Source organism: Mustela nivalis (genome assembly GCF_964662115.1).
Source record: "Mustela nivalis genome assembly, chromosome: 12".
Lineage (NCBI taxonomy): Eukaryota > Metazoa > Chordata > Mammalia > Carnivora > Mustelidae > Mustela > Mustela nivalis.
In genome coordinates, this window is record NC_139031.1 from 6,418,699 (window position 1) to 6,438,201 (window position 19,503).

General features: G+C 46.2%; 1 protein-coding gene across 2 annotated transcripts; it reads right to left on the minus strand.

Moving 5' to 3' along the window:
* Positions 1-3,725: 3,725 nt before the first annotated feature.
* On the minus strand, positions 3,726-18,928 carry ZNF212 (zinc finger protein 212). 2 transcript variants are annotated; one of them, XM_082693561.1, is made up of 5 exons: positions 18,745-18,928; positions 8,925-9,314; positions 8,493-8,619; positions 6,573-6,662; positions 3,726-5,826 (listed from the first exon to the last, which is right to left on the minus strand). In XM_082693561.1, exons 1-5 carry the CDS (start codon positions 18,889-18,891, stop codon positions 4,967-4,969), a joined length of 1,614 nt encoding a protein of 537 aa, XP_082549687.1. In that variant the 5' UTR covers positions 18,892-18,928; the 3' UTR covers positions 3,726-4,966. The 2 variants fall into 2 exon arrangements, with proteins under 2 accessions (XP_082549687.1, XP_082549686.1); XM_082693560.1 differs by having other exon boundaries at positions 3,726-5,829.
* Between the last annotated feature and the right edge of the window lie 575 nt (positions 18,929-19,503).

The window sequence follows — 19,503 nt, forward strand, 5'->3', positions numbered from 1 at the left end:
ACGAAAATCATCACATCCTGTTGATTCCGCCTTGGTGGTCTTGTCCATCCAGCCTTGTCCATGGCTCTTTCCCCACGGCAGCTGCTCCCAGTCAAGCCCTCATTGGCTCTTGTGGGTCTCGTTCAGAAACCTAACATCCCCCAGCCCCAACCAAAAGCAAACCAAAAAAGCCACATGATAGAACTCTCATTAATGTTCCTAAATCACAGCTTGAATCAGGTCACCCTTTTGCTCAAAGTCTCGGCTCCCCATTACTAACTCAAAAAAATCCAAACTCCTTAGCCTGATCCCAACCCATCTTTCCAACCACGTCCCCCGATCCCCCTTCTCACATCCTAACCTCCAGCCAAATCAATGAATTACATGTATATGGCCAGAGCGTCTTTCTCTTCCTCTTGTAGCTCCAACTACAGTGTCCTTCTTCCCACCCTTAAAGAACCAGTTCAAAAGTCACCTCTCTTAGTCTTCCCCAATACCTCACAACTAAACGTAATTGTTCTCTGAATTTTGACCTTTTTTAGCCTCACTTGGGACATGTAATTTTCTAATTGAATTAGATTCCCTTAACGGCCTAAAAACCCAAGAGCAAGGTCTCAGATTTAACCGTATACACCTCCACAGACCTTGCACGTGGGGGCTACTCAGAGACTCGTGCATGACACACAAACAGAATGGAATCTTGAGCTAGTCTGGGAACAGTTTATACAAATGTACAGCACAGGAAGGAAACAGGTTTTGATAGAATATAAATTTAACTAGGGCAAAGATCTGTTTTGTACACTTATGTATGCCAAGTATTTAAAACAGTGCCTAGGTATCAGGTGTTTGATTTTTTTAAGGAATTGACATATTTATTTATTTATTTATTTATTTATTTTAAAGATTTTACTTATTTATTTGACACAGAGAGATAGATCATAAGTAGGCAGAGAGGCAGGCAGAGAGAGGGGGAAGCTGGCTCTCTGCTGAGCAGAGAGCCCGATGTGGGGCTCAATCCTAGGACCCTGGGATCATGACCCAAGCCAAAGGCAGAGGCTTGAACCCACTGAGCCACCCAGGCGCCCCTGATTTAATCTTTCTAACTTGATCATCCCTGTCCTTCAGACAGCTCCATTTCCTGTTTCCTTCTCAGCACCTAACAGGTTTTTTTTTAAAGATTTTATTTTATTTTATTTATTTGACAGAGAGAGAAATCACATATAGGCAGAGAGGCAGGCAGAGAAAGAGAGGGAAGCAGGCTCCCCGCCAAGCAGAGAGCCTGATGCAGGGCTCGATCCCAGGACTGAGAGACCATGAACTGAGTGGAAGGCAGAGGCCCAACCCAGTGAGCCACCCAGGTGCCCCCAGAGCTGACTTTTGATAGACAATTGAAGCAGGGAGGAGAAGTTGATATTCTGTTCTCTCTCAAGACGGTATTTCTGTGTACAGAGATTGACTTGGAGATCTGGTTAAAATCTCCAGATTCTGGGGCACCTGGGTGGCTCAGGTGGTTAAGCGTCTACCTTTGGCTCAGGTCATGGTCCCAGGGTCCTGGGATTGAGCTGCACATTGGGCTCCTTGCTTGAGTGGGGAGGGGAGTCTGCTTCTTCCTCTGCCCCTTCCCCTGCTCCTCTCTCTCACTCGTACATGCTCTCAAATAAAATCTTTAGGGGCTCCTGGGTGGCTCAGTGGGTTAAAGGCTCTGCCTTCGGCTCAGGTCAGGATCCTGGGGTCCTGGGATTGAGCCCCATATCGGGCTCTTTGCTTGGCAAGGAGCCTGCTTCTCTTCCTCTCTCTGCCTGCCTCTCTGCTTACTGGTGATCTCTGTCAAATAAATAAAATCTTTAAAAAAAATAAAATAACATTAAAAATAAAAAGTAAAATCTTTTAAAAACTCTTCAGATTCAGTGGGTCTGAGTCTGCATTTCCACCAGGCTCCCAAGATATGCCGATGCTGCTGGCGCAGGGTCCACACTCTGAAACAAGGACTCACAATCCAGCCGGACCCAAAGTGCCTGATTTCGGTCAAGCAGAAGCAACAGCGCCCATGGCTGAGTGTGCGGGATCTGAAGCAAGACAGTCTGGGTTCACAGCTGCCTCCGCCTCCTACTTCACTTCTCAGAATGCTTCGCACATCTCATGTGTGAGACAGAATAATCATATCCACCACATACGGCTGTATGAGGACTAAGTTCATTTTGAAAAGAATCCCTTGTGGGGTGCCTGGGTGGTTCAGTGGGTTGAAGCCTCTGCCTTTGGCTCAGGTCATGATCTCAGGGTCCTGGGATCGAGTCCCACATCGGACTCTCAGCTCAGCAGGGAGCCTGCTTTCCGCCCCCCGACCCCCTGCCTCTCTGCCTACTTGTGATCTCTGTCAAAAAAATAAATAAAATCTTTTTTTCTAAACGTTCTGAGTTGTTTTTATTTATTTATTTATTTGACAGATCACAAGTAGGCAGAGAGGCAGGCAGAGAGAGAGGAAGGGAAGCAGGTTCCCCAACAAGCAGAGAGCATGATGTGGGACTCGATCCCAGGACCCTGGGATCACGACCTGAGCCCAAGGCAGAGGCTTTAACCACTGAGCCACCCAGACACCCCAATAGAATCTTTTAAAAATCAATCAATCAATAAATAAAAATGAAAAGAATCCCTTGCACAGTGCTCAGTACCAGCTGTTATTACTGCCCACCTGCCTCGGGCAATCATCCTCCTGCCTCAAGGAACACACCACCGCCAGAGAACCAGAATCCTACCCTGTAACTTTCTCTCCCCACAATGCAAGACAGACCGGGCGCACGAAAACACTCAACTGGGGGGTGGGGGCGGGGGCGCCTGTGGGGCTCAGTCGGTGGGGCATCTGGTGCTTGGTTTTGGCTCATCATGAGATGAGCCCTGGGGTGGGCACCATGCTGGGCACGGGGTCTGCCGGAGAGTCCTTCTCCCTCTTCCTTGGGTCCTCGCCCCACTCATGCTCTCTAAACACACACACACACACACACACACACACACGCACACACACCACTCGTAAAACTAATCAAGGATGGGGAATAAGGGAATCTATGAGGCGAAAGCTTGAGGGTAGGAGACTACAGAAGGAATTCAGGAGAGTAGCTCCTTAGGGTTTCCCACATCTAGTGCAGCTGATACTTCAGCTGAGTGCGGCGCCCGCCCAAGACTTCCCTCCACGTTCAGTTGCTCCACCAAGACCATCCCATTCGTTACAGCGACCCAAGTTTATTTTTATCTATTTATTTATTCCTTTTTATTCCCATATCCCACTCCCTTGCTCCCACTTGCTCCCACAAGCAACTGTAAGGCCTTCAAGGTGTAACTTCGGGTTTCTACGTGTTCTTGCCCAATGTTTTGTGTATATGATTTTTTGACTGTACATATACAGTACTGACATAGATCTCAATCAACTGCTTCCATTTTCCTACTCGGCACTGTTATGTTTCTCTAAGCCAATATCCTTCAGGGCTACTCAGGAGTCCCCGGTGCTCCCACAGTAGCTCATCCGCCCCATCTTCCCACCATCTCCAACAACCAACAGCCAGACCGCCGGCAGCCCTCGACCACCCCACACAGGGTCCCAGGACTCCTCTCATACATGCCCTCTGCTCATCTGTTCTACATTGAAGTAACAGTGCATGTCAGGCTGGGACCTCAGGCCTCTGTCCCTGGTCCCCATGAGTCACCTCCTCCACCCTGGTATTCCTAACAAAGAGAGAAAAATATCCAACGTGAGCTTTTTTTTTTTTTTTGCTAATAGCCAAGTTTTATTCTAAGCAACTATAAATCAAAGGGGACATTCACATAGGACCCAGGAGCCCACTCCCATCTCCCCAAACAACAGCGGGGCAGGCATTCAACACTCCTGAGAAACAAGCATTTTTGTGCATTTTCTCCACCACCTTTGGAACAGTCAACCCCAGAACTAATTTGGAAAATGTGTGATCTACACAACTCCGAGAAACAACTGGTGTAATAAGAACAAACTCCAACACCCACGGGAACAAGTCAGACAACCGTAAGTAACAAACAGTCTTCTGCCCTGGGCGGCGGCAGGACCCATCGAGGACTATGACGGAAGAGGAAGGTTCTGGTGAGAAACCTGGCCTCCCGAGCAGCGGCGGCAGCAGCAGCAGCAGCGGCGGCGGCAGCACGCTCTCAGCAGCAGCAGCGGCAGCAGCACGCTCTCAGCTGCACCCCGGGCTCTTCCTTCTCAGCAGGGGCGGGGAGGTCTCCCCACGCTCCTCCTCTCGCTCCTCTGGATTCGGTCACCCACGTGAGCAAGGACCCCCACAAGAAGGAGCTCAGCACTCTGCCCCCGATCTCTGACCTAAGTGTGGATGGGCTAAAAGAGCCCCATAAACAAATCCCTCGTAGAGGGCAGGGCCAGTCCCCATGTTAGGAACGACTTCTACGATGCTGGAAATTTAAAAAAACAAGTGTCAGACTGTATTTTTTTAAATCAACTAAAATCTAATTCCAAAAAAGTTGCCTCAGAACAGGGTAAGCAGTCATTTAAATTATTTCTTCTACGTGTTTTTAACAAAGAGACTACGAAAGAAGAAAGAGAGGGGCGTGTGTCCCACAACTCCTCCGCACACCTGCTCGCTCCACTGGCCGACCCGACCTCTGGGAAGACCTGAAATGCTGGCACAGGACCGGGAACCAGCCACCGGTGCCCGCAGGGTCAGAGAGCCACCCGCGGCCCACAGACAGCAGCCCCGACGGGAAAACCAGAGACCTGCAGGGGCCAGAGACAACAAGCTCCACAGCAGGGAGAGGAGCAGCCCCAGACTCCTCTCCCACAGGTTCCAGGACAGCCTCTGGGCTTGGCCTGGTGCTTGGCCAAGGGAAGGCAAATCAAAACGACTCTCCTCAGGAAGCAGTCAGTCCCTGACTGTGCAAAGTGTCTCTTCGGGGGGGACCAATGCCAGCCCCTCCTGACCCCCCCACCCGGATGGACAAGGGGCTGGCACCCTTAAAGCAGGCCATTGGGCCTTCCGGGCTCCAGGGCCAGCCCGCCCCGCTCCCGCTGGTGGATCTTCTGGTGCTGCAGAAGGTGCTGCTTCTGGACAAAGCTCTTCTCGCACTCGGAGCAGCTGTAGGGCCGTTCGCCCGTGTGGATGCGCTGGTGCCGCACCAAATCCGACGGATGGCTGAAGCTCTTGCCACAGTAACCACAGATGAGGGAACTCCGGCTTTTCCTCCAAGGGATGTGACCAGGCAGGGCCACCAGGCTATTGGGTGAGAACCTCTCCTGGACACAGCGGCCAGCACTGGGCCCCTCCTGCAGGTGGCAGCGCTGGTGGGTCATGAGGCTCACCCTGCAGCTGAAGCTCCTCAGGCACACGTCGCACTGGTGCAGCCTCGCCCTCTTGGACTGGGGCTTCAGCTGCGGCCTGGGTCTACGGCTCTCCTCGGGCTCTGAGGCTGTATAAGGGCCCCACCCTGAGTGGGTCTGCAGGTGCGTAGCGAGCTGCTGCTCATAGTGGAAGCTGACCTCGCACTCGGAGCATTCATAGGGGCCAGAAGCGTCCCTTTTCAGCTTTAGGCCCTGCCCGCATTCCTGACCCAGCTGCACCTGCCTACTGGGCTTCGGCTTCGGGGGGCAGCTCAGAGTTCTGCCACCGCTAGGGTCTCTCCTTCCCTCAATGGGATCCTCCAGATTAGTGTCCCTGGGCCCTGAATCCAAGAGGACAGAACCACCCTGACCACCCCAGAGTTCAGTATGCGCTGGGCTCAGGAAAGCCTGCTCTTCGGCAATGCCCGAGAACTCTCCAGGAAGATCCGCAGAGCCTTCCTGAGCGTACTGGATCTCCTGCTTGATCATAACCCCTTCTGCTGCCAAGAAAAAGAAGACCAACAAAAAAGATCACATTCTAGCATTTTTTGTTTAGAGCTAAACAAACATCTGTGAATTTTACAAAAGCTCTTATCAAAGCACCCCACGATAAGGGCATTAGGACAATTTGGAGAAGGAGACTGGGTTCTAAGACTGGAAAAACTAAACCCATTTTTTTTTTAGGACAATGTTATAAATAACAGTTCTCTAAGCTTGTCCATAAATCTGTATTCAATTCCTGTAAAAACATGGCAAAATATACTATAACTATACTAATTTAACAGTTTAAAATAATAAACATGAACAATTAAAATAAAAAACAAACCCAACCACCCTTACACCTAAAGTTTAAATATTCACGCATCCAGCCCCAGTCCTCCTGCACATGTCCCCCTCCCCCATACCTGGCTTATAAATGCTCTGCCTGCCTCTCACCCCAAGCTTCGCTCCTACGATCTGACCAACCCTATCCTCAGTCTACAGCGGGTGTTCACTTGAGCTACTGCTCTGCTCTGTACGGTAGCGCAGATGTGAAGCAGGATCCGTCACAACACGTAAGGACTCCCCAGTGGTAAGAAACGCAGACACAGAGATGTTAGGTGAACTCATGAAACTCATAAAGAAATCTAAAATAAGTAATGCCAGATAGGCTGCTGATAACCAGCGTTCAGTAGTTTAGCAGTGGGAAAGCTCACTATAGGCCACAGGGGGTGGAGGGATGGAATATTCTGGATCCACTCACCTGGGTGGACATCACCAGGGCCTTCCTCCTCCAAGTCACCCAGCATCCCTGCACCCAATTCCGCTTCTTCTTCTGGCTGGCCAAGGACCTCTGGTTTGGAACAGGCACAGTGTGAGCCCAGCAGACGGTACAAGCTCACCGCGCACTGTGCAGGTGCCAATGAACAAGCTGACCAATATCAGGGGTTGATATTAAAAGTTCCAAAGATTAAAAGGCTACTGTTCTTCCCACTTCCCCACCAGTGGCAGCTTGAGACGACTGGAAAATTCGAGCCGATTTGAGAAATCTATTCAGTCAGCTGCTGCCTCCAACAGTCCTTCCTTAGCCACTGCGTTTCCGGCAGTCAGGCTTCCCAGCCCACTCCCCTTCCCCGACCACCCTGCCCTCACATGCACACGGTCTCAAGGGCTGCTTCCTTTCAGCGTATTTAATTTCGTCCATGCTGACACGCTGCCCAGTGAGGTGAGCACCATTATCCCCAGCTGGGACAGCAAGGAAACGGCCAGGAGCAGAGCACAGAACTCGGCCCAGGGAACACACTCTCCTCCGCGCCTTCTGCTCTCTCCCTCTCTGCTGCAGTCACACTGGCCTTTTTGACACTCCTCCATGGAGCTCAGTTTTAAAAGATTTTGTTGGAGGTGCTTGGGTGGCTCAGTCAGCTGAGTGTCCACTCTTGGTTTGGGCTCAGATCATGGAATCAGGATTGTGGGGTCGAGCCCCACATCAGGCTCTGCGCAGTCTGCTTATCCCTCTCTCTGTTCTTCTCCACGCTCGCTCTATCCAATAAATAAACAAAATCTTAAAAAAAAAAAACAACTCTGTCTACCAAAATCTACTTACTAAAAATTAATATTTTATAAAGATGTGTATCTATTTTTAAGAGATTTTACTTATTTGAGAGAGAGAGCACGAGAGGGGAAAGGGCAGAGGGAGAAGCAGACTCCGCACCGAGCAGGGAGCCTGCTATGGGACTTGATCCAGGGACTCCAGGATCAAGATCTGAGCCAAAGGCAGGGACTCCAGGATCACGATCTGAGCCAAAGGCAGCTGCTTAACCAACCTAGCCACCCAGGCGCCCCAAAGATGGGTATCTATTAACCAGCCCTCTAATTAACACACACAAAAAATAAAATAAAAAAATAAAACACAAAAACGGAGCTCACAAGGACTAAATGTAATTCCACCCAAGGCCAATAAAAACGTTTTGGCTAACCTGTACTACCTGCCTCACCTCAGGTAACAAAAGGATTTCTTGTCAAACAGTTTTAAGTATTAAAAACCACATGAAGAACCCTGCTCACATATCACTACAATACACATTACACTATAATGATGATATCTTTTAATAAATATTATAATGAACTATGTGACTATAGAGAAATACAAAATGCACAACACTAAGACCTTTCCAAGTCTTCATGAACTGAGGACCTAAAGACTCCCATTTCTTTTTTCTTACTTTTCAAATTTTTATTTAAATTCTAGTTAGGGGGCACCTGGGTGGCTCAGTGGGTTAAAGCCTCTGCCTTCAGCTCAGGTCATGATCCCAGGGTCCTGGGATCGAGTCCCGCACTGGGCTCTCTGCTCAGCAGGGAACCTGATTCCTCCACTCTCTCTCTGCCTGCCTCTCTGCCTACTTGTGATCTGTCAAATAAATAAATAAAATCTTAAAAATTCTGGTTAGTTAACATATACCGTAATATTGTTTTCAGGAATAGAATTTAGTGATTTATCACTTGCATGAGACACCCAGGGCTCATCCCAAGTGCCCTCCTTAAGGCCCTCCCCCTACCCATCTCCCTCCAGACCAAGAGAGGAGCTAAAGCCAACTAGTCACGGGTGTAGTCTGAGTCACACGCTACTGGGCCAGGGATGTGCAGACGTCTGCACGAGAATTCTCGGGACGGACGTGCTACTTACTCAGGGAGACCAGAGTCTCGTAGTTGCTCTTCATCACGTTCCTGTAGAGCTCCTTCTGCCAGTCCTCCAGATTTTCCCACTCCTGCTCTGAGAAACAGACTCCATCGTTTTCAAGTGACCTGGACACCTGAAATTACAAATATCGTAGCATGAGTGCCTCCTGTCATAGCCACGAAAGCAAAGCCAGCAACTTGAATCTTAAATAACAAAGGGTAGGGCTCCCCATTCGGGCTTTAAAAAAAAGGTTTTATTTACTTATTTGACAGAGAGAGAGAGAGACACAGTGAGAGAGGGTACACAAGCAGGGAGTCCAAAGGGATCCTGGGACCCAGGGATCAGGACCCTGGGATCATGACCTGAGCCGAAGGCAGACGCTTAACAACTGAGCCACCCAGGCGCCCTAGGCTAACTCTTAATTCCCAAGGGGTCTACCTTGGGAACCTCTCCATTGCTGCCCGGGGGCAGCCTCAGGACCCAGAAGTTGCTGCTCCTCAGCAGGTTCTCCATGTTCTCCAGCCGCCTCTGCAGCAGCCCGTACTCCTGCAGCAGGGTCCCCAGCACGGCCCACTTGCCCTCCAGCTGGTTCCCGAACTCCACGGCCGTCTTCTCGCAGTCCGCCAGCTTCTTCTCGGCTGTCCCTGTCCGCCCCTCCAGGCTCTGTAGCCGGGCGGCCTGGGACTCCACCTTCTTCTCCACAGCCTGAATGGCAGCCACCACAGTCCAGAGAGAGAGCTCTGTGGTCTGCAAGTAAGAGCTTTTCTCTGTCGCTTGTGGGGCAGGTGTGGAAGAGGTCAAAGGTGTGGAGCGGCGTTTCCTCCTGTGCTGAATGAAGGACACAGGGCCAGTCAGTGTCACTTCCAAACATCAAGTAAAGAAAACAATGGGTCCACTGGGTCCAAGAGTATTACAGCTACTTAGTTTCTACCTTTTTTTTTTTTAAAGACTTTATTTATTTGACAGAGAGAGATAGCGAGAGCAGGAATACAAGCAAGGCGAGCAGGAGAGAGAGAAGCAGGCTTCCCGCAGAGCAGAGAGCCCGACCTGGGGCTCAATCCCAGGACCCTGGGATCATGATCTGAGCCAAAGGTAGCTCAATGACTGAGCCACCCAGGCGCCCCAAAAGTATGCTCTTTTATACTCTGTTACTGTAGATTAAACATACATGTACATTATAACACTGAAAAGTACAAAGAAAAGTTATGTAAAATACAACCATTCAGAAATAACCTGTTCGAATTTTGATCTTTTTTTTAAATCTTTTAACTGGTTTTCCGAAGGTGAAATAATACTGTACATGTCTTATTACCCGCTCTTCACACCCGGCACAGTCTCTAAGATGACCAAGACACAATTACTTAGCAAGACCAATAAAGCTCAACTCATTTACCTTTGCACCCAAGCAGCTAGTAGAACACCAACTAATTTTTTTTTTTCAGATTTTATTTTTTTTGTCAGAGAGGATGAGCAAGACAGCAAGCCATAAGCAGGGGTAAGGCAGGCAGAGGGAGAAGCAGGTTCCCCACTGAGCAAGGAATCCAATTCGCGGCTGGATCCCAGGACCCCAGAATCATGACCTGAGCGAAAGCCAGATGCCTAACCAATGAGCCACTCAGGCATCCCCAACTAAATCCTTCGTAAATATTTACGGATATGATTTGATGAAGCCTGCTGACATTTTCCTTACATGGCTCATTTTTTATGATCCAGCCCTGAGGAGGAAAATCACTACAGCTGAAGTTCAACATTACTAAAGCTAACATGGGGGGGGCGGGGTCTCCTCAGTTTCCTCTGACCCTGAAGTACCACAGCACGTTCACTTCAGTCCTAACCCCCAAAGCTTCACGATTTTATTCGGCATACACTTTCTTCAAAGCTGCTTCTCTATCCACAAGAATAGACACTAAGTTGGGTGATGGACATTGGGGACGGCATGGGCTATGGTGAGTGCCGTGAAGTGTATAAGCCTGACGATTCACGGACCTGTACCCCTGGGGCACATAATACATCATATGTTAATTTAAAAAAAAAAATAAATAACTGACACTAAGAGGAACCAGTTTTGAAAGAAGTGCTGGGGCCGGGACTTAGTGTCTGGAGAAACGGGATAAAACGAACCCAAGTGGCATGTAAATGAACATGTAAGCTTGACCATGACCTAATCCAGTGACTCAACTCAGTTCATTACCAAACATGTGGGTTTAAAGCTTAACTGACCCTCCTAAGAAGGATTTAAATAAAAAGTTTAATGTAGGGGCACCTGGGTGGCTCAGTGGGTTGGGCCGCTGCCTTCGGCTCAGGTCATGATCTCAGGGTCCTGGGATCGAGTCCCACATCAGGCTCTCTGCTCAGCAGGGGGCCTGCTTCCCTTCCTCTCTCTCTGCCTGCCTCTCTGCCTACTTGTGACCTCTCTCTGTCAAATAAATAAATAAAAAATCTTAAAAAAAAAAAGTTTAATGTAAAAGATCATCCCTTTCCCGCTCTCACTGCTTGTGCTCCCTCTCTGTGTCGCTCTCTGTCAGTAACTACAAACGAGACAAGACAGAACGTCAGATTGCTGGACAGGCTCCTTTTATCCCATGTTCTGCTTTTCACTTTCAGTTGCTCATCTATAGCTCTTCGGAGCTGCCTCCTGCCTTTCTGTGGCTCAGCATTTTGTTGTTTGCTTCGCACAGGAAGGTGGTCAGGATCTGAGCACTAAGCAAAGGCAGAAAAGAGGTGTGAAATCAAGATGCTGCTTCTGTTTTGAACTACCTATTGAGATGGAAACAATTCAAATGTCCACTGACTGGTGATTCAATAAACAAACCACAGTCCATCCATATGTTACAGGTTGAATTTTCTTTTCCCAAGATATGTTGAAGTCTCAACCCCTAGGACCTCAGAATGTGATCTTATCTGGAGTAGAATCTTTACAGAGGTAATCAAGCTCAATGAGGTCATCAGATGGGCTCTAATCAAACACGATTTGGTGTCCTTATAAAATAGGCGAGAGGGGCACCTGGTGCTTGCACGGCTCGGTCAGTTAATCTGCTGCCTTCAGCTCAGGTCATGATCCCAGGGTCCTGCTAAGCGGGGAGCTGCTTCTCCCTCTCCCTCTGCCTGCTGCCTCTCGTACTTGTGCACTCTCTAGTCAAGTGAATAAATAAAATCTCTTAAAAAATAAAATAAAATAAAATAGGGGAGAGATCTGGACAGAGACAGATGTGCACTTAGTGCAGACTATATGAAGACACACAGGGAAAAGACAGCTACGTGACAACGGAGGCAGAGGTCGGAATTCTGCTGCCACAAGCCAAGAAAATGCGTGGGGCCATCAGGAGCTATGAGAGAAGCCAAAGACATTTTCCGTCGTGGCCCTCAGAAGGCATCAAGTCTGTGGACATGCTGACTTCAGACTTTCAGCATCTAGAACTAAAGGACAGCACACTTCCGGTGTGTAAGCCCTTCAATTTGCAATACTTTATTATAGCAGCCTTAAGGGTATTAATACACCATACAATAAAATACTGTTACATTATTAACATAGTAATGATTAATGTGTTAAGCATGTTACATTAGCAATAAAAAGGGAACAAATTACTGATACACCTAACAATATCGATCCCCAAATTATGCTATGTGAAAGAAGACAGACACAAAATGCAGCCTACTCTATTCCATTTGCATGACACTCAGGAAAGGCAAAACTATATGGACAGAAAACAGATTAGTGGGGGCACCTGGGTAGCTCAGATAGTGAAGAGTCTGCCTTCAGCTGAAGTCATGATCCCAAGGTCCTGGAATCGAGCCCCATGTCTGGCTCCCTGCTCCGCTAGGAGTCTGCCTCTGCCTCTACCTGTCTGTGTGCTCCCTTTATCTCTCAAATACATAACATCTTAAAAAACAAAAAAACAAACCAGATCAGTGTTTGCCAGGAGCTGCGGGTGGGGGAAGACTGAATGCAAAGGAAATCTTTCTGGGATGATGGAAATATTCTGTATTTTGGTAGTCTGATCATGGCACACATTTATGAAAACTACCTCAACCGCGTGAATGAGTGAATGCTGCTGCAGGTGAATTATCTCAGTAAGCACGGTTTAGTATCAAGATAGAAGAAAATGTTAGCTGCCAGGAAAGATGCCATAAACAAAGTGTAAAAAAAACAAATAGGAAGAGGATATTTATAAACAAAGTATAAAATGGAAAGAAAAAAGTAACCCCAAATAAACCTGCAAACCGTAAGCAATTATGAGAACAGAAATGCAGGCAGTCCAAGAAGCAGTTGGGAGCACAAATACAACCACGAAAAACCGCTTTTCACCCACCAGGCTGCCCCACTTGAAAGAGGGATAAGGAACTACAGAGATGAGTAGGATATAAAACTGGCATTTTTTTTTTTAAGATTTTATTTATTTGACAGACAGAGATCACAAGGAGGCAGAGAGGCAGGCAGAGGGGCTCGATCCCAGGACCCTGGGATCACAACCTGAGCCGAAGGCAGAGGTTTTGGCCCACTGAGCCACCCAGGTGCCCCAAAACTGGCACTTTTATTAACATTCCCGGAAGGAATGAAAAATACTACAAACTTTATGGAAGGCAATCTCATAAAAGTCACTAAAAACCTTTTCACCTAGCAATCTCACTTCCAGGAATCTATTTTATAAAACAAAAGGCATTTTTTACTGACATCCAAAATAAAAAAATAAGACGATTACTGGTAATGTTCTTTGGAAAAGTCAAAGCTTGGAAATAATCTCCAGGTTTATTCATAAAGGAATGGTTAAATAAATTATGGCACAACCAAAAATGACACTATACTGCCTTTAAAAATAATGACTTGTATTATGGTTTGGAAGAGTTTTCATCATACCATGCTGGTTAAAAATTCAACTTTTAAGGAAATACATTTATTACAATTCCACTTTTGAAAGAAGAGAAAATACATGAGTGTTTGTGTGTTTCAGCCCACAGAAAAGTCTGTGAATAGATTCGTAAAACTGAACTGGTAACAGGACTTACAACTCAGGGAAATGAGAGGGAGAGATTTTCATCATTCCTTGGAAACTACTGCTTGTTTGACTTCCCCAATAAACATGTATTTTTTTAAATAATTTTTCTTTTTACATAAATTCCACATGCAAGAGTATCCCTGATTGCAGTGAGAAATACAAAAAGTACATTACATCCCCCACACTTCTGGAGTTTCTGGGGCAGTTCTGTTGGATCTCCTATCATACTATCAGATCAAGTCCAATACAATGGGCCGGCCACTACAGTCTGAAACCTTCACCAGTAAGTATAAGACACGGTCCCTGTTGCTAAGACACCTTCAATCTGCTGGGTAAGTAACATTCTAAAGTGGCATCCAAGGTGAACTAGACAATATCTAAGGTCACTTCCAACTCTGAGATCCTATGACTTTTTAATACTGAATAGTAAAAAACAACTTCTATAATACGTAAGATGCGGAAGGGAATGGTGACAAATCTCCATCAGCTACCACTCCATTATCAAATAGTGCTTCTGAAGTCCTCTGTATGACTCCCTACGTAACTATGATCCTGAATTTGGTTTTTCACTAGAAATTGCCTTTTTCATATTCTCACCAAATGCTTTTTTCCCAAAACATGTTTAGTTTTGCCAATCTTAGGCTCTTACACAAATGGCATCCTTATTCCACAACACCTGAGAATATCCTGCTGTTGCAGATAGCTATAATTAATTTTCACTTCTGCAAAACATTCCGCTGTGATAATACCACAACTTCCTTTTCCAGTCCATTATTTATTCGCCCCCATCTTTGTCATTACAAGTAGTGCTACAACGAACAGGACTGTGCACAGCTGCTAGTACGTATGGGCAAGTCTCCTGAGGGTATAGTCCTAGGAAGGAAATGATGGCTAATAGGGTATATATACAACTTGAATTTCAGTAAATAATGCCAAATATTTTCTAAAGTGGTTGTACAAATTTCATTCCTGTCAGAAATATTAAGTATTCTGGATGTTTCCCAACTATGTCAACACTTGCAACTGTCAGACTAAAATTTTGTCCCTCCAAGGAGGTCTGAAATGTCGTCATGATTTCCATCTACTCGTTCTTTGATTACTAACAAGGATAAGGATCTTCTAAATATTTATTGGCCATTCAAATAGCTTTCAGTGAACTACCTGCTCAAGTCTTTTATCTATTCATCTTTTGGGGTCCCTTTCTTCCTCTCTATCTCAGAATTTCTCTAGTAACTCTGGATACCATTCTTTATCCACCCTGTATGTGCTGCAAACACCTCCTCTTTATTTGTACCTCATTTTAAAAATTCACTTCACTGGGGCGCCTGGGCAGCTTGGTCGGCTCAGGTCAGGGTCCCAGGGTCCTGGGATTGAGCCCTGCATGGGGCTCCTTGCTCAGTGGAGCCCTCTCCCCACCGCTCCCCCTGCCTGTGTGCACCGGCATTTGCTCGCTCACTGGCTGGCTATCTCTCTCTCCGTCAAATGAATAAATTTTTAAAAATCTTTTAAAAATAAAAAGAACAAAAATTCACTTTATTTTTTAATTAAAAAATTAATGTAGTTGAGTTTGATCAATTCCTTTAAGGTTTGAACTTCTGTGTCAGGTGAGAAAAATATCGATAATCCAGAATATTGTCTTCTAAACACTCCATAGTTTTGTTTTCACATTTGAGTAACTCAACTAGAACTGATATTTCTGTGTGGTGCAGGGCTCAATTTTCACATGGAAAATCAACAGATCTAATATATGATGAAAAATCCCTCAATTTACCCAAAGATTTGTAATGTGATCTCTGTCATGAAACAAGCTTTCATACATAGCAATCTGTCTCTGGCACGTCTAGTTTTGTTCTATAGAGTATTTTTTTTATTGCCTTACCAATATTATAGTTTTAACAACCATAGGTTTTTAAAAAATCATTATTGAGGGGCACCTGGGTGGCTCAGTTGTTAAGCGTCTGCCTTTGGCTCAGATCAGGATCGAGCCCTGCATCGGGCTCCCTGCTGAGAGCGGAGCCTGCTTTTTCCTCTCCCTCTGCCCCTCTCACCAGCTCAACACATAGTCTGTGCAGTCTCTCTCAAACTAGTATCTTTTAAAAAATCTCATAAAAGTATCTTTAGAAACTCTGTTTACATCATATCCATAGATAAATGTATCCATACACAGTTTTTTTAGTCCTCACAGTTTTTTGAGTCCACATCCACTCCTCTTTTAAGGTATTTTTAGTATCTTTCAATATTTTAACCTATTCCACTGATTACCACACAACAAACAATCCCAGTGTTTAATGGCTTAAGACAACATCTACTTTGCTCATGAATCTGCAATTCAAGAAGGGTTTGTGAAGAACAGTTTGTCTCTGCTCCACTCCATGTCAAGTGGAACAAATCACAGGCAGGCAGGCTCTGGAAAACACCTGAAAAATCCTAAACCACATGGAGAAAGCATATGGAGATATTCTGTTCAACAGCCCAACCTAAGGTCCCAGACTACAGTCAGCTGCCAGAACACACTTTCATTTCTAAAAGGGCTCTTTTTTTTTTTAAGATTTTATTTATTTATTTGACAGACAGAGATCACAAGTAGGCAGAGAGGCAGGCAGAGAGAGAGGAGAGGAAGCAGGCTCCCTGCTGAGCAGAGCCCCCCCCACCCACCCACCCACGTGGGGCTTGATCCCAGGACCCTAGGATCATGACCCAAGCCGAAGGCAGAGGCTTTAACCCTATGAGCCAGGCAGGCGCCCCCCCTTTTAAAAAAGATTTTATTTATTTGACAGAGAGAGATATCCCAAGTAGACAGAGAGAGCAGGGAAGCAGGCTCCTTGCTGAGCAGGGATCTCAATCCCAGGACCCTAAGACCATGACCTGAGCTAAAGGCAGAGGCTTAACCCACCCAGTCACACAGGTGCCCCTAAAAGGGCTCTTTTGCTCTCTTCACTTTTTATTCATTAATCTCTCTATACAGGCATACCTCAGAAATATTGCAAATTTGGTTCCAGAACACCACAATAAAGCAAGTATCATAATAAAGCACGTAAAATTAATTTTTTGTTTCCCAGTGCATATAAATTTACACTACATTGTAGTTTATTAAGTGAACAATAGCATTATATCTTTTAAAATGTACATAGCATAATTTAAAAATATTTTATTGCAAAAAAGAAAAAAAAAGGCTAACCATCATCTGAGTTTTTAGCAAGCATAATTACTGGTCACAGAACATCATAACAAATATAATAATAAGGAAAAGGTTTAAAATACTGTGAGAATTATCAAATTGTGACAGAAACACAAAATGAGCAAGGCTGTTGGGAAAATGGCAGTTGAGACTTGACACAGGCTTGCTACAAACTTTCAATTTGTAAAAAAAAAAAAAAAGAAAGAAAGAAAACACAGTATCTGCAAAGTATAATAAAGCAAAGCTCAATCAACCTGAGATACGCCTATACACTGATATTATATATTGACAGATACATAGCCAAAAAAATTCTTACCTGTGTTGTCCAAAAGCCACTAGAAACACACGGCTATTTAAACCCATATTAATTAAAACTGAATTAAAAATTCAATTCCTCAGCCACACTACCTACATTTCAAGTGCTTAATAGCTATAGATTTCTAGTGACTATTCTGAACAGTAAAAAGCAGAATATTTCCATAATCTCTGAAAGTTCTACTGGATACACCGCACCTTAATTTTTTTTCTGCCTAAAAGAAAATAAGGTTTTGTTACAGTCTTCTACCATGCCAGTTTTCCTTGTAGTTCTGTTAATCTGCTTTATATATTGAGGCTATATAATTACATGCAAAATACTAGAATGTCTTATCAAGCTGATAAAATGAGTCTCACCATCACAAAAGTAGTAGTAGCCTTGATCTCTAGCAATATTAATACAGAGAAACCAATTTTTTTGATTCGTCTGGTATGTTTTCATATTCTTTTATGTTCAACCATTTCTGTAGCTTTGACTTTTAGTTGTACCTCTTAAAAACCATATAGTGACAACTCTTTGCCTTTTAACTCAACATTTAGTCCATTTACATTTATTGTAATTGTTGATCTATTTTTATTGATTTTTGCCCCTTTTTTGGCCTTGTCTTTCTTGCCTTCTTTTAGGTGATTTTTTACTTACTCTATTTCCCCTTCTAAATTGTAAGTTTTACAGCCAATTTCTAATGTTTTAGCAAGTATCCTAGATATTACAGGAAGCATACTTCTAACAACCTTGAAACAAAAGAATTCTGATCTCTTCCTAACTTTTACACCAATGCTGCCATGTATTTTAATTTGCCTTTGTTTTTAACCTCACAAGAGATTATTCCCGTTATAGTCAATTGATACACGTTCAGATTTATCCGTTTCCATGGGTCATCACACTTTCTTACATTTTCAGACTTTACATTTGGGATAATTTTCCTTTTACCTGGTATATCCTTTACATTTTCCAAGTGCTAGGTGGCTCAGTCTGTTAAGCCACTGACTTTTGATTTCGGCTCTGGTCATGATCTCAGGGTCATGAGGTGGAGCCCAGCTTCTGGCTCCCTGATGGTAATAGAGCCTGCTTAAGATTTTCTCTCTCCCCAAAACCCCGTTCCTCCCCACCCCCACCCCGCTCCTCCCCACCCTCCAACCCCCTCCTCCCCACCCCCTCTCTCACTCAAAAAAGAAAAAATTCTCCCTCTCCTTCTACCCCTACACCTCCCCCACCGCGAGTTCTTAAAAAAATTCCCTCCCCTTCTTCCCCACCGCTCCTGTTCTCTTAAAAAATATACATATATAAAATATAAATATAACATGTTATGTATCTCTCTCCCCTCCCCCCTATTGCGCTCTCTCTTAAAAAAAAACCTCTCCCTCTGCCCCTCCCGCCCCCGGCTCGCTCTTCTCTCTCTCAGAAGAAAAAAAAGAAAAATCTGTCCCCCTGCCCCTCCCCCAGCTCGTGCGCGTGCTCTCGCGCGCGCGCTCTCAAAAAAACAAAAAGCAAACCCCCCCAAACCCCCAAAACCCAAAACAAGCCTCGGAGAAGTTTCTCCGCAACGGTGTGTGGCGCTGGGGCTCCGGCCCCACGGGGAAGGAGCCGGAGAGGGGGAAAGCAGTGACCTGGGGTCGTGAAGGAGGCCGGTATTCGCTAGAAACAGCCCGGGGAGCCCGGGGAGCCCCGGGACCCCCAGCCCCAACAGGGGTGCGAGCTTCGAAGCCCCGCCCCGGCCAGGAGCTCCGCCATCCCGAAGGCGCCCGCGACCGGTGCCGGGAGCACCCTTACCCGAGTAGGCGCCGACTCCGCCATGGCTGCCAGTCGCCCCTCAACACCCGGGCCCCGCCCGATAACCCTCGCGCTGCGTGCCGGACCGGTGGGCGCCGCAGCCCCTCCTCGAAGCCGCCACCAGTGCCGTGTTGATACAAGGTGCATTGTGGGAGTTCGGCCCTCCAGCGCCAAGAGCCTCTCCGGCGGCTGTCCTCACAGCGCGGCATTTCCAGGGCGCCCCCGTGCGGCAGGAGGATGAACAGCAGCTCGGCGCTCGGGCCAGAGTGTGCGACCAGGGAAAAGCTTGCTCCCTCCAAGTCAATCCCAAATTGAGAATTGAAGGCAAACGCGGGACTTGTGTGTCTTCTACGTGCCCAGCACTCGGCGAGGTGCTTTGAGCGATTCAAACACGCATAAAAGTCAGACTTTGCTCTGAGGGAAGAATACGTAACTTAGCTGGGGAAAAGAGATATGGTGCCAAATGGCATGTGTTTTATTCCATTTGTTCATCTGTTACTTGGCTTTCTAGAAACTAGAAACACGCGGGGCGCCTGGATGGTCCAGTTGGTTAAGCCTCTGCCTTCGGCTCAGATCACGATCTCCGGGTCCTGGGATCGAGCCCCATATTGGACTTTCTGCTCTTGGGGGACCTGCTTCTCTTTCTCTGCCCTTCCCCCTGCTCACACTCTCTCGCTCTCTCAAAAGAAAAGAAAAAGAAAAAAACTAGAAATACACTTTCCCATCAACAGTGTGGAGTCAAGGTGCCAGGCCAACCCA

What these genes read in the sequence shown, in the direction of transcription:
- ZNF212 (XM_082693560.1), bottom strand. Translation starts at nt 18,891, where the DNA reads ATGCACCTTGTATCAACACGGCACTGGTGGCGGCTTCGAGGAGGGGCT. An exon ending in CGGAGTCGGCGCCTACTCGG is followed by an intron (nt 9,315 to 18,744) that starts GTAAGGGTGCTC and finishes TCCTTCATTCAG; the next exon opens with CACAGGAGGAAACGCCGCTC. An exon ending in GCAATGGAGAGGTTCCCAAG is followed by an intron (nt 8,620 to 8,924) that starts GTAGACCCCTTG and finishes TTGTAATTTCAG; the next exon opens with GTGTCCAGGTCACTTGAAAA.